The following is a 13961-nucleotide window of genomic DNA, read 5'->3' on the forward strand; positions in this document are numbered from 1 at the left end:
CCAGATTTAAAAAATTAAATCTTGTATAAAAATTTCCAGTGTCTTCCATTTTCAATCTATATTGTACCAAAAATATTCAGACGATTGTCTTAAATTATATATTGCACTCAGGCATGGTCACCTGTTCACCTAGCAGTAAATAGGTACCCGGGAGTTACAGCTGCTATGGGCTGCTTCCTGGGGTTAAGTAGGTAATTATCGAAAGAAGGCACCAAACCGGGAAGGCTATGTAGCACCATCAAATGCTTCCTGGGGGTGTGTAACAAAAAGGAAGGCCCGGTCAAGGACTGGGCCCCGGGGATGCTAAGCCCCGAAATCATCTCAAGATAAGATGGTCGCCACACTCCTCAGGAGCTAGGAGTGTGCTCCACAACACTAAGGTTAGTCCTGTAGTTTACTTCTTTACCCAGCGTCCATATACAGTACATAATACTGCATTACAAATCCGGTAATGTATGCTACAATTTGATTTAATGTTTTTAATGTCAAATTTAAGTAAACTTTTACTATTAAATGACTACTACGGCATTCATATGCTTCATTATACAGACAGCTGTAATTGTAGTGTGAATACAGTACTTAATATATGTATACAATCTTTTAAATGAGCAATAATTTTTTTTTAATTTGGTTACATTTGAATTATTTAATACAGCTTTAAGTTAACCCATCATCCTTGATTAACTGTGAATTAAAGCCCAAATGCAACATAGGTCCTTTACAACTCTCAATTTCCTACATAAAGTGAATAATCATATCTGCATTCAAGTATATTAAATACTGTGTTTTTACATACAGGTAACATTTCAGGCATTTATATTAACTGTTGTTGGCATTAGGATCCGTTATAAAACTATTATAGTATTCAACAAAACTTTATTCCTTTTTATGCACTAACATTATTGTATATCAATGTTGGTGCATAAAATGTCTTTAACAAGCTCTGTACTTTACAGTGGAAGATGACTAGCAATGGAACACTTGCTTGGTTAGGATTTTTTATATATACAGTATATAGTTATACATACTTGACATTAGAAAATATTTGCATGTCTAACTATGAATTATTGACTTATGTTCTAATGCAACTTTTACCCAATTATTCTCCATTGTGGAATGAACCTTAAGCGAGTGGCGTATCTTCCAAGGAAGCCATAATGCAGGACCATTTAGAATTTGTATCGGTAAGAGCCCATTTCGTTTTTAAATTAATCCAATCTTGCAACATATTATAGAAAAGTATCTGACTTCACAGTTAGTAGTGCAGATAGTTTGTATAAATCAGTTGCCACAAAAAGTTTAGGTGATGACTGTGGGAACCTGGCGTCCAGTGTATTCAGCAAGTTTGGAGAGTTTCAGAGCAATTTCAACCAGAGGTTTCAGGACTTCCTGTGAATACAGAGAAAATCAATTATAGGATTGTTTACATTTTTTACATTTAGTTGCCTTCATTTTGCACAAACTATTGGCATTACATTAACTTCAGAAGTTTATTTTCTCTCAATCTACTGATGGTCACATTTAAATAATTAAGATAGTAGTCTAGCAAAAATATTTAAATACATCTTTGTTTATTTAGAGTAATTCTATACAACTTCTATAATACCAATGAAAATCACATATTTACAAACATGTCACCAACTTACCTGTGCATCTTTAGTAAAAGTAGACGAATCTGATTCGTAGCTTTCAATGTAAACTCTGACTGTGGCACCAGAACTGCCAGTGCCACTCAATCGGAACACAATACGAGATCCATCACTCATTAAAATACGGACACCCTGTAGTATTTAAAATGGGAGAAAAATTATGGCAGAGAACTAATGGAAATGGCAAGAGTTGCATTATTACATGGAAAATACACGATTGATAATGAAACTTACAAATTGAACTACTAACCTATAGATCCCTTACTCTGCCACTCTTTTATACATAATTCTATATTAAGAGTTGGTTGATCACACAGATATACAGTATCACCATTCAGAACCAGTATTATAGACATATTTAATTATGTTAGAACGACTGATGTGTCAGAATAATCATTCCATTCTGAACATCATCTCGGTAAAGTAGTTAGGGAATGTTAAACAGAAATGAGTCTGATTGGCAGAAGAGCCGTTTTCTAAGGTGAGGTCCTTTTCTGGTACCACTGAAAAGGTTCATAAAACTGGTGCCATAGGTCAGCATAGACAATAATGCAGATGGGACATTTTGAAATTCTTCCTGCTGTGTTAGGAAGGTACTATAAATGCTCAGTCTAGTACAGAATGATCTCTAAAAGATTCATAGAAGGAAGAGCGTCCATTTAACCAGACGGAGCCACAGCAATGCATGGCCGGGTACAGCTAGTAATTTATAAATATGCTACCTTTCAGACTTTTTAAGACTAACAAAATTTAAAATGGATTATGAACATTGAATTTAATGCCAATTAGTTTTTAAAAAATCATACAAGACTGAAGAATTTATAAAAACTTAACTAGGAGGTTGAGACACTTCTGGAGAAAATCAGGGCACTTTGGTATAGGAATACATCTACTGTATATCTCTCCCAGCTGGTGATGTATTTCTGGATGTGAGTGAGGCATGATTAGGTTATCTGAAGGTTAGGTACAGTTGGTTGGTTTAAATTAGAAGCAAGCTGGACTCGAGATGGCATGATGTGCCTGTAAATGTAACCGTCGAGCCTAATTTACCCAATATTAACATTCAACCCTTGGACATGTGACCTCGGCTGCAAACATGTCTTACCTGTTTCTTTGCTACAGCACCATCAATGGGGTCCTGGTACTGAAAGTTGTCAATTTTGGCAACAGTGTAAGTCTTCTCTCCATGAGAAAGCTGTTTACCAACCATAGATGCATCACCGCTCATGGCATCCAAAGCGGATATCATTTTATTGCATGGCTCGCTTTCACAGTTCTCATAATCATACCTGCAACATATTACATGTAAATTTTGAAAGTTAAACAACCATAAAATATAAATTCAAATGGTAAAAAAAAACACATAAGGGGTCAAAAGATTAAAGTATCCTAAACTTCAAATCAAAAGTCAAAATTACCATTTCAGTAATTAAAGGATGTGCTGTAAGAGTGGAAATTATAAACTCTAAATTTTTAGAGCTTCAAGACATTACATATATATACACATTGCTGCTATTTTTATGAATAACTAGAGGATACATGCTAGTACACACAATACCTGGTGAAAAAGTTCCTGCCATATGTGCCCCAGTGACTAAGCAAGATCTGCTCTACTGACATATTACGGCCAGCTAAGATGGACAACCATGCCAACACTGCCCATATGCCATCCTTCTCTCGAATATGGTCACTGCCTGTTCTGCAAGGTAAGGTAATATCAGTACAGTATCGATAGAACTGGTTTGATATGACATCCACATTACCAATTCATGTGGTCTTTATGTCTATGTGGCAACAAATGTACAGTATGTATACCTTTTAATCTACTAATGTTAACTTAAAAGAAGCATTTAACACTGGCATTTTTTCTTTTTCAATCATTCAATCTCAATCGGTAAAGAGGTCTTGGGCCCTCACATGAAAAAACAGTTTTTCAGAAAAAGCATTTTTTTTTTTTTTTACCATCGTGACATCTATATAGTATATATATAAAAACCTGCTCGGATGCGAATCGAACGTTGTGTGAAAAATTCAAAGCAATCGGTGAAGAACTTTCGGAGATTTGCAATTATGCACAAACGAACATTTCCATTTTTATTTATATAGATAAAAATATATTAATAGTACTGTAATACGTCTTTCTGGCTCTTAATTTTTGCTTCTCTGCACTATTTAACCATGGGTTTTTCCCTACTCTTGCTTCCAACTTGATAGCAATATATACAGCCTGTGGTCTAAGATGAATTCTAAATATAAATATAATATATTTACCAAAACCATTCTTCATATACTGAAAAATTTCCTAGGGTACTTTTTTCAAATGAACCTACTGCACTTTGATTATTCCCTGTAATCAGGGCACATGTGCAGAAGTTCTGGAAGTTAAACTTATTATTTGAGATATTAAGATTGCTACCCTCTCTGATTTTGTAAATGGTTTTAAAGTTAACCACCAGAGAATTGCATGGCCCATAAACAATAAGGTTTTTTCCTTATAAAGAACCAATGATTTTAATAGAATTTATATCTAGTGACACTAGATAAAAGTTTCAAAGCTATGTTTTTAAATAAAAGAAATAGTCCTGTACTAGGAACTTGTAACAATATTTCATGTATGATTTAATAAACAAAACAAGTAATACTACTCACCCAAAGCTCTCCTCACCACAGATGGAGAGCCGACCAGCATCCATCAGGTTTCCAAAATATTTCCAACCAGTTGGGACTTCAAACACTTCAACACCTTTCTTTTCAGCAACCCTGTGATACAAATACTGCACATTATGCAACTTATTTAAGAAGAAATACAATTCAAAGAACATCATGAATCGTTAGGCAATAATATAAAATGTTATAAAAATTGTGCTTGTATTTAAACTATAATGATAGAGCTATACACCTCCATTTACATTATAATATGCAAAGTTAATGAAATAAGAGCATTATGTCAGTCAGAAATTCCTAAATGTTTCTCATTGAGTGAAAGAAATTAAGATTTTTACATTAACTAAATGCTTTATAAATTTAATTATTCTCATAAAAATGGCCACCTGCATTCTAAAATCACAGATTCATGTCCCAAAAACCTACAAACTGCAGGTGGGTACAGAATTGGAAAGGAAAGCCATAACAACCAGACTGACAATGCAAATGAAAAAAAAAATCCACAGACAAGCAATACCAGCTAAATGGACTGTCACAGACAGGCACAAGGAAAATGTTGTTGCAAATCTTTGCAAACTGCACTCCTAATCTCGACTGTGAACACTCGGCAAGGCAAGCATATGAAGCTACAGATAAGAATCACTTGCTTGACCCAAGCACATCCTCTACTAAAACTGCAGGCTTCCTCAAAGGTAACAATGAGGAAAAATAGAAAGTGGATTCATCAGCACAAGAATGGATCGCACTAGATGTGCTGTGAAGATCCCCGATAAATAATGGAAGCACAGACAGTAGAACAGAACTTTGTGGAACACCACAGTAAATGGATAGGCAAGAGTTAAATTATCTACAATTTCAATAATATATCTTATCATAATAAGAAGCTTTGAATAAGTGCAGAGAAAGAAAGTTGAAAGATGCAGAATGGATGCTTGGAGTAAAGATTTGGCTTAAAGATTCACCATAAGCACAGTGAGGTAGACCACATTTGAACGAGATATTAAGAGATAACCAGTGGAACTGGGCTTCCAAAAAAACAAACTTGTAATTTAGAGAGAAGAATATATGCATGTGCTCAAATTGCCCAATCCTCCTAAAGTATAAGTGCATACTGTACTATATTAGGACTAAGAACATTTGTTAAATTGTTAGCTTTATTTTTCTGGACATTATAAAACTAATACAGTAGTTCAAAAAGTGATTTACTGGTGGTCCATCACAGTACATTGGTACTTTCGACCAAATAGTTACTATAAGTACTGTACTATCATTTCAGGAGGATGGGTTGGTACAAATACTCATTCCATACATGCTCAATTATAGATATTTCCTATAAGTATAAATACAAAGATTTTAGGGCAAAATCATATATAAAACCCCCTCACTTGCCTATCGATAGCACATCCTGTGGGCATACTTCGAGCAAATCCTTTTATGCCAGTCTTCTTGAAGTAAGGAATATAGTCTGTGTTGTCTGCAATAACTGCCACGGAGTCCGAGGGCGTCACGAAGAATGCCTTGTGCCCCAGGATCATGTTACGGTCCTGTGGAAATAAAGCAGGAGCTGATCAAGCACATGCAAGTTTTTTCATGAAAATTAAGTACAAACAGCAAAGCATACAAGATATTAAACAGAAACCCATTTGAAGAAGAAACATGACAAACCCACTGGAAATGACTCTTGGGGATAACTAACTAGTGGTGTAGTGATACTGTTGTCTTCAAGGTGTAAGCCCCCAATGGTTGTGGAACATTTATAATTACTGTGCTATTATGTATAATTGCCCAAATTATACAAATTTTACCATGAATTATTTAACAGCACATTCATGAACACCTCTGGGGACATATTGAAGGAAAATTTTAACTATTGCATACTACTGTTGAAATTCTATTTCAATGTTATATATGTTATTTAACAAATAAAAATATATTTTCAAAGTTAACTTATTTGTGAGGTAAACTCAAGCAGCAGCCCTTCCCCATCACCCCATCTTACCTGGGAAAAAATTAGTTAACAATTTACAGCTATAAATTAATTGATAAAGTGTTGACAATGACATAGATAAATGCCAAGTTGAGAATAAACCTTACTTGAAACATTTCATCTTGCTTAAGCCCCATAGAGCAACATGTCTGCCTATCTTCTTGGCTTTCCTCAAAGAGAAGAATACGGTGCAACAAAAATGAATCCCTCTATACCGAAAGAAATTTTGTATCATAATTTACGAAGAGACATTTAGTAATTGAAATCTTGTAGTTTGTGAGAAAAGTGACTTACACCATCACCATCAAAGGCAGCACCAAAGCCGTACTCTCCTTCCTTCATGGCCTTGACCAGATCAGCGGCATACGTCAAGTTCGGGTCTGGGTGGTGACCTGTCAAGAAAAAAAAATTTGCCTTCTACAAACAATCTTCTTGTATATAATTACGGTACAGTACTAGATTATTTCCTACTATCCCGTATAATAAAGCCAATTTAATGAGTAGGTCTCAAACATTTTAATATTAAATCAATGCAAATGTTTCAAATTGTTTATCTACCCAATTTACTTATTAATTATATTCTCAACATTTACTTTGCATAATGATCAAAAGTGCCATTAAACAATGCATCATTTTACAGACAAATTTAATCTGATATTGGTACATAAATAACTTGAAGTGAATAATAGCTATAGGATTCATGTAAATTCTATCTACAAGCCTGTCTGAATAACAAAAATTGTATATACAACATAAGTTTATATATACTGTAGCTAAATGCAAGTGAATGAGCAGACTTTAAATCATAAAGGAATTAAAATGGTAACATACCACTGGTTCCAAATGAGGCTGTTTAATGAGCTTGTGGTGGTGCAATGTCGTGCATGAACTATGTAAGGTGTAGATAAGATGAATTCAGCCAAAAAACAAGATAATATTGACTTGCCTCCGAAGTCTTCCAAAGGTTCAATATTGACAGCACTGTCCTCGCTGGCCTCTAGTTCTTCCAAGAAGATGCGCCGAACATATGGTCCCGTCACTGGATGCACAAGATCAAAGTACAGAAATGAGTAAAACAAAAACAAAATACTTTAAGGAAAACACTGAGCTACCAAGAGACATATCAGAACTGAAAGTGGCAATATAAAGGCACTTTATTGTAACATAGATGAGCTGTCATCTAAAATAAACTCTCTACTTCAACCAAGGCTGTACAGCATCTTTAAATACAGTTCTATGTATTCCTAATGCCTATTTCTGTGTGATGCTGGAGTCCTGAAGACTCCACTTAGACTAAACTTGAATAGTACAGACTGCTGCCATGACACCACATCATTAAACCCATCGCTGCACACATGCAATGATAAATTCCTGGATGAAATACTTGGCATTCTCCAGAGTCAGCAATCCTGCCAACAATTTGAGCAGTTTGCCTAACATTTGCTGTTTCTTCTGCAGCTTCATCATAACTGACTAACCTATCAACTTTCCTTTGCTGCTTATGCTTTTTTTGCTGTTTTTATCTTTAACCTTCAAAATATCAGTGATTTAGCTCAATCTGTATTCAGCATACAATACCCACTCAGGAATGTCAGGTTTAACTCTTAATATACGTACACAACTTTCTTCTATAACTTCATTACTACAAGTTCCCCTTGGGCTTTGCTACTAATAGAAGCCACGGCTAAAATGTAACATATATTATGAAATGGCAATGGCAGAAAGTTCTCTACAGATATTTTAAACAAAATAAAATAGGATGATAGAGATCGTCAATGGTCATGCATGTAATGGAATCATCACAGCTGGGTCGGACAAACAGGTACAGGTTGGGGTACCCACGTGCAGCCGTGACCGGCTGGTCAGAAACCTAGGCCTCTACTCTTAGCGAGTGCATTGGCAGGGAAGGCCATGATGGCAAAAGTAGTTAGGTTGCTTAACTAAACCAGGATGGTGCCTAAATTTCTCTTAAGAACCTTAGAATAAATACTACCAAAGAAAGTAAGAAATAATTATTAAATTATTCATTAAAGATAATAAACTTGGTCAAGGGCAAACAGACACCTATTGTATTTATTCAACACTAATAAGGTTACAAAGCTTAGATCAGTGATCTTCAGGGACAATACAAATTAATAAGCATTGGCTATAATTACAATCCCTTGTAACATTATGAAAAATTTAATACTTTGTAAATGCAGACGAGTCACAATAACGTAGCTGTAAAGTTGATATCCACCCTTAAATATGCTAGGTGCCTTACATATTTATTAGTAATGAAACAAAACTTGTGGATAAAACTCCCCAAAACATGGCCTATAAATATACTACAGTTAAGAAGTCCTACCTCCATGCATGGCATTTATAAGAACTTTAAGAGGTTGGCCTGTTGCTCCATGAAGAAGGTCTTTAATGGCACTAAAGTCAAATATCTCTTTCATATATGCCACGTAGTCGGCTACCGAATCGATCACCTCCACAGTAAATGGTCGGGATTCAACCTTTAGCAAAAAATTAAGAAAATATCTTTAGTGACAAAGAAAAAACCATACTTACGTACACCAACATTTATGCTTCTAATTTTATGTCAGAAAAACTCATCAGCCCTACAGAACATTCTAATGGGAGACAATGGGAAAAAATGTTCATGGTTTCACTGCATATTATGTAAACTGGGACACCACTACATAACCCTCAGACCTATAATAGATAAAATTCTTATGTGTGAATTTTTTGTTTATTCCAAGTATAGTATTTTTCTTATCTCCAAATGGCTGGAAATAACTAATTTACAAATATTTACAACTCAATCTAAAATGTTAAATAACTTTCTTGCATAATTAACAGAGAGAGAGTTGGATACTCACCACAAACTCTTGTGTTCCTACCACAGAAATATCACAATGTACTTCTGGACATATTCTGTACTCAACTATGTTCTTGCTGATTTCATAGATCTTATTTGTAACCGCATCGGGAGCAGGACCTGAGGACCAGAATGGTTTATATCTCGTTAAATACCCATTCAGCAAGATGGCAGCCGTTATGATCCAGTTATGTTTAATTGGATAAATAAGTCATAATTTTTTCTAGTACAGTATATGAATTAATAAAGATTTAAATAATCTCCCTTAATTACTAGATACAATGAAGATACTTAGGATCCTCACATTTATTGATCTTTTGGGTTGTGTAAATTGATGTGGGTGATGTATTCTTGTAGGTAACTGCAATGTATTGTTATATTGTATGACTATATAAGTGAGGCGAGTGTGCACATGTTAGGTTGGTAATTGAGGGCACCAGGGTCTCCCTAGGAATGTCAGTAACAGGGTGTTACTGGCAGTGGTACCAACCCTACAGTGGTGACTCGATTCTCGAGAGATCTGTCTTAGTTTGCATGCTACATGTGGTGTTTTGGGACCTTGAGGCACCATACATTATATGTGTGTGCATTAATACTTATAAGTACAAGTATGTTACTAGCCTGTATAATGATTATGAATAGTGTTTATTTCCATGTTGTGTTGGGAAGCGCAAGTAGTCAGGTCACTTGACGACCATGTAGTTTGTTGCCAATTACCCTGGTCCTTTGTTTGTAGAAATATGAATCCTGTTAGTATTCACATAGCAGCTTACTTTGTGCAATAGCCTATGTACTTATTCAGATATGGTAATTAACTATGGTACTTAGATTGGCTGGTCAGGGCTACCACCCGAGTTATAATGTAGACATATTTAAGTACTACATATGTCATGTAGAGGTGAATCATTATCCGTTTAATTGAGCAAGTAAATTACTAGCATCACTGTACTTAAATTTCTTATGAATGGTAGTGGGTTAAAGAGTTATGATTAGTCTCTAGTTACCAGGCTTATTGACCCAAGAGTGTTGGTACAGGCGCAGGCTGCCTGTAGCCAGCAGCGCAAGAGTTTCGCCAGTTGGACTGGAGTGGGGAGTGGTAATGGTTGGGGTTCCTTCCTCTTGAATGTAGCAGCTCATCAAGTTAAGTAATTATGGTTAAGTTGGCGAAATAGAATAGTATGTTGGGCGTTTCAAGTTGTGCGTGTTCCTAGTGGAGAGTCAAGTTAGTTAATTACCTTGATTTTCTTGTGTGTTCTGACTTCGGTCCCAAACACTGGACCGGTTACATTTACTTAAATCTTAATTGTATGTATGAGTGAGTGTATGTATATGTCGTGCCTATAATATATTACTGGTGTGCAGTTGAATTAGTGTCTCATTTCCATCCAGTCATTATCCTTGTGCACAGGAAATAATGGGGGCAGTTTAGGGAATACTAAGATATCCACAAGCCAACATAAGTGCAACACATAACAGCAGCCTACTATAATGAGGATAAATACAGCATAACAGTAATACAATGTCAACGAACAATGTTAGCATTACACACACACATGTTCAGTACTGCAACCTATCATTCCTTAGTTTATATTAAATATCACTCATTTTGTTCATCACTTTGATGAAGCCATTTCCCATAGAAGTACAATGATAAAACATGTCCGCATGCCCATCTGTCTCATGAAAAGGTCTATTTCCCTTGACAGACATCAGTCCCTCCTAATCAATACAATTCCTGTATTAAGCAGATATTTATCAAACAAAATTAAAATCTATTGAGAAGCCTTTAGTTAAACATTAAATAATGACAACTATGATAAGAATAATGTCCAGGACTGGAACACGACTAGACCACAAGTTCAAATCCTATTAGTGTACAGTACTAGATTTCAATAACAATTAAGATTTAGCAAAGAAATATGCAAAAGAATAAAAAATTGCAAGTACAATACTAATATGTGGCCAATATGTTATTTGAAGTAATAGTTGAAAAGCAGATAAAAACCTGAACCAAATGTATATCAGAGCATCGAATTTTATACCATTCTTTTTAACTTGTAGAGACAATCAGAAGTTTCTAATAGTATAGGTAGTCACACTGAAATCACTTCAAATCTTTGATTCCAATCTTAATTACAGTGATATATATAAATATTGTACTTTTAATATAGAGCAACTTTAACAAAGAACATCTCACCTCCATTTGAGATATTAAATTTAATACCAAAATCAGCATCTGGTCCACCAGGGTTATGACTGGCAGTGAGAACAATGCCACCAGCAGTGTTGTACTTCCGTATTACACAAGAAACACACGGTGTGGAGAGGATGCTATTCTGACCGACCATCACTTTACGCACCTAAGGAAATATTTAGTTTGAAGAATCATTAAGACCATGTAACACCTGATGCAATTTGTAGTTCCTCAACAAGCAACAGAACAATAAATACTGTGATAGAATATATGGATTGATGTAGAAATTTTTACATGCCAATAGGATTGATTTGGCATGTTGCCTAATTGTATTTTGTTTTGTTTTGTTTTTTTGTTTTTTGACATGATCTTTTTACTGGCGACCTGTACATTCTACATTAGTATATCATATGCCAATGGCACAGGCAGGAATCTACTGAAGAGAGAGAGAAGGGTGGGGGGTTGCAATTAAAACAAAGCAAACTTTCTATATATAACCATACCCATAAAAAGCAGTGTAACAAAATACACATGGAAGATTTTGTGCAAGTCCTATCAAGCATTCTTCAGAGGCAAGTACGGATATGAACCAGAGACTAAATGAAATGCAAAGAATATTGCTCTTACAGTACCATGAAGTGTCAAGACAGATTTATTTAGAGAGGATTTGTTTTGCTAGTATGGAAAAAAAGTGTGTGATTAGAGTATTTATATGCAATATATAAATACGTACCTGGTATGAAATAACTAATCAAATCCTCTGTAGTACTGTATTTATAAATTTTATTACTACTTGCCTATTTATGCATCTGGGATAAATATGATATAAATTATCATCCTTACCCCATTAGCTGCACACATCTTGATAATAATATCAACAGCTTTCTTTCCAAAGTACCGTCCATCACCGCCAACGACAAGTGTGCTGCCACTCAGGGAGCCACCCATGGCACTCAGGATGCATTGTACAAAGTTTTCGGTGTAATTTTCCTGTAGAAGACATTTAATTACACAACTATTCATTCTAATATCATTTCTAAGTTAAACATTATATCACAGACAAATATAAATAATGAATACAAATACAGTACTTGATAGGAAACCATGCCTATTGAATGTTTTTTCTTATCTTATTATATAAAATTATAATAAAAAAACTGCAATTATATAACCTGGATATGATGATCATTAATTAAAACCATTATGTAGTTGTGTTCATAATACAATTAGCAAGAAATCATGATTTGTTTTTGTCAAATGTATTTTGAACAACCTCAGAATAACTGTTCTCCAATCATCAATAGTATTGTATGTACTATATCTTTAAATCCATCATTATGTAACTCAATGGATGTACCTTTAACTAAATAAAGAATCTGAACTGCATCTTGGCAGATTGGAGCTGCCATAAAACAAAAAAATAGAAAGCCTAGTAAAAGGTCAACACTACTTTGACTTCAAGGGAAACACTGTGGTCATCCAGATACAGTATATATCTGGAATCTGTGGAAACATTAAGTTATTATTTATTTATTTATTTATGTATATATATACAAGAAGGTACATTGGGATTGTGAGGATACATAGCATAGTAATAACATTCTTGTAAAGCCACTAGTATGCAGCGTTTCCGGCAGACAGAACTTGGCTTTTTATTTTGGCTAAAGTGGATCCAATATCACCTATGCTCTGTGAGGTAGGGTTGGTATTATATTTGTAAATGAACAGGAGACAACACATTCCTTGGTACAGCTCGTACCAAGGCTTGTCACCGTGACAACTGAGGGTTGTCTTTGGAGTCACGTGCCAGCCTAGCAACAACACTGGCGGAGGCTGCCAGGATGCTCACATCTACTCTCGTGTGACACAACAACATATAAATGCTTGCCAAATTAGGAAACGGGATTCTTAAAACTTAGGAAATTGATTCTTAAATTCTTTCAATGACTAATGGTGCATTATAATAATAAAGTTTGAGAAAATTTATGGGTTTAAAGCTTTGTGATGTTAAAATGATGGACCAGAGATGGACTGAGTCTCTAGTTAACTTGCCTGTTGGAATACTTTAACAGCTTTCCTAAGGCCGCTGGTACCTGGCTTCTGACCCTCGAAGGGTGTGGTTGACTTGGAGTAAACCGCGAGAGACATCTAGACTGGGTGGAGGCAGGATTGCAGCTGGGAGAGGGAGACAGGAGCAGCAGCACAGCAACACATTCACCTTAACACAACAACACAATCAGCTGTTTCCATTGTCCCAACCCTTCGATCTGACAACAGCTTCATCCATTCTAACTTCCATTTTTTACTATGAAATGCCGATTCGAATAACTTATTCCGATTAACAGATATATTTTAAGGTGAAGAGGATTCCGGTTATGGCTAACACTATTTGGGATTTAAGGTTAAGTACAATAATGGATACTTGTAGCCTCGTGCAAGAGGCCGAGACACGCACAGCAGACGACGCCGCCGACCGCTAGAGAACATTCAAGGTCATCCGAGGACATAGTCAAATATATTTTCACTAAAGTATATTTTTAGTACATAATTTGTATCATGCTTTCCTGTAGCGAAGGTGTTTTCTGTACACGGTGATAGAAA

At 35.3% G+C, this 13961-nt stretch overlaps 1 protein-coding gene across 1 annotated transcript; it reads right to left on the reverse strand.

Annotated features, from left to right (window-relative positions):
- Positions 1-856: 856 nt before the first annotated feature.
- Positions 857-13605, reverse strand: Pgm1 (phosphoglucose mutase 1). Its single transcript, XM_045755019.2, has 13 exons — positions 13413-13605; positions 12204-12350; positions 11364-11526; positions 9168-9286; positions 8648-8801; positions 7247-7339; positions 6595-6692; positions 5703-5857; positions 4299-4409; positions 3208-3348; positions 2755-2938; positions 1647-1781; positions 857-1389 (listed from the first exon to the last, which is right to left on the reverse strand). Exons 1-13 carry the CDS (start codon positions 13506-13508, stop codon positions 1300-1302), a joined length of 1686 nt encoding a protein of 561 aa, XP_045610975.1. The 5' UTR covers positions 13509-13605; the 3' UTR covers positions 857-1299.
- Between the last annotated feature and the right edge of the window lie 356 nt (positions 13606-13961).

Source organism: Procambarus clarkii, chromosome 9, assembly GCF_040958095.1.
Source record: "Procambarus clarkii isolate CNS0578487 chromosome 9, FALCON_Pclarkii_2.0, whole genome shotgun sequence".
Classification (NCBI taxonomy): Eukaryota; Metazoa; Arthropoda; class Malacostraca; order Decapoda; family Cambaridae; genus Procambarus; species Procambarus clarkii.

What these genes read in the sequence shown, in the direction of transcription:
- Pgm1 (XM_045755019.2), bottom strand. Translation starts at nt 13,508, where the DNA reads ATGTCTCTCGCGGTTTACTCCAAGTCAACCACACCCTTCGAGGGTCAG. An exon ending in TATAAATGCCATGCATGGAG is followed by an intron (nt 7,340 to 8,647) that starts GTAGGACTTCTT and finishes TTGTGCATCCAG; the next exon opens with TGACGGGACCATATGTTCGG. An exon ending in GTGCTGTAGCAAAGAAACAG is followed by an intron (nt 1,782 to 2,754) that starts GTAAGACATGTT and finishes TAAATACTACAG; the next exon opens with GGTGTCCGTATTTTAATGAG.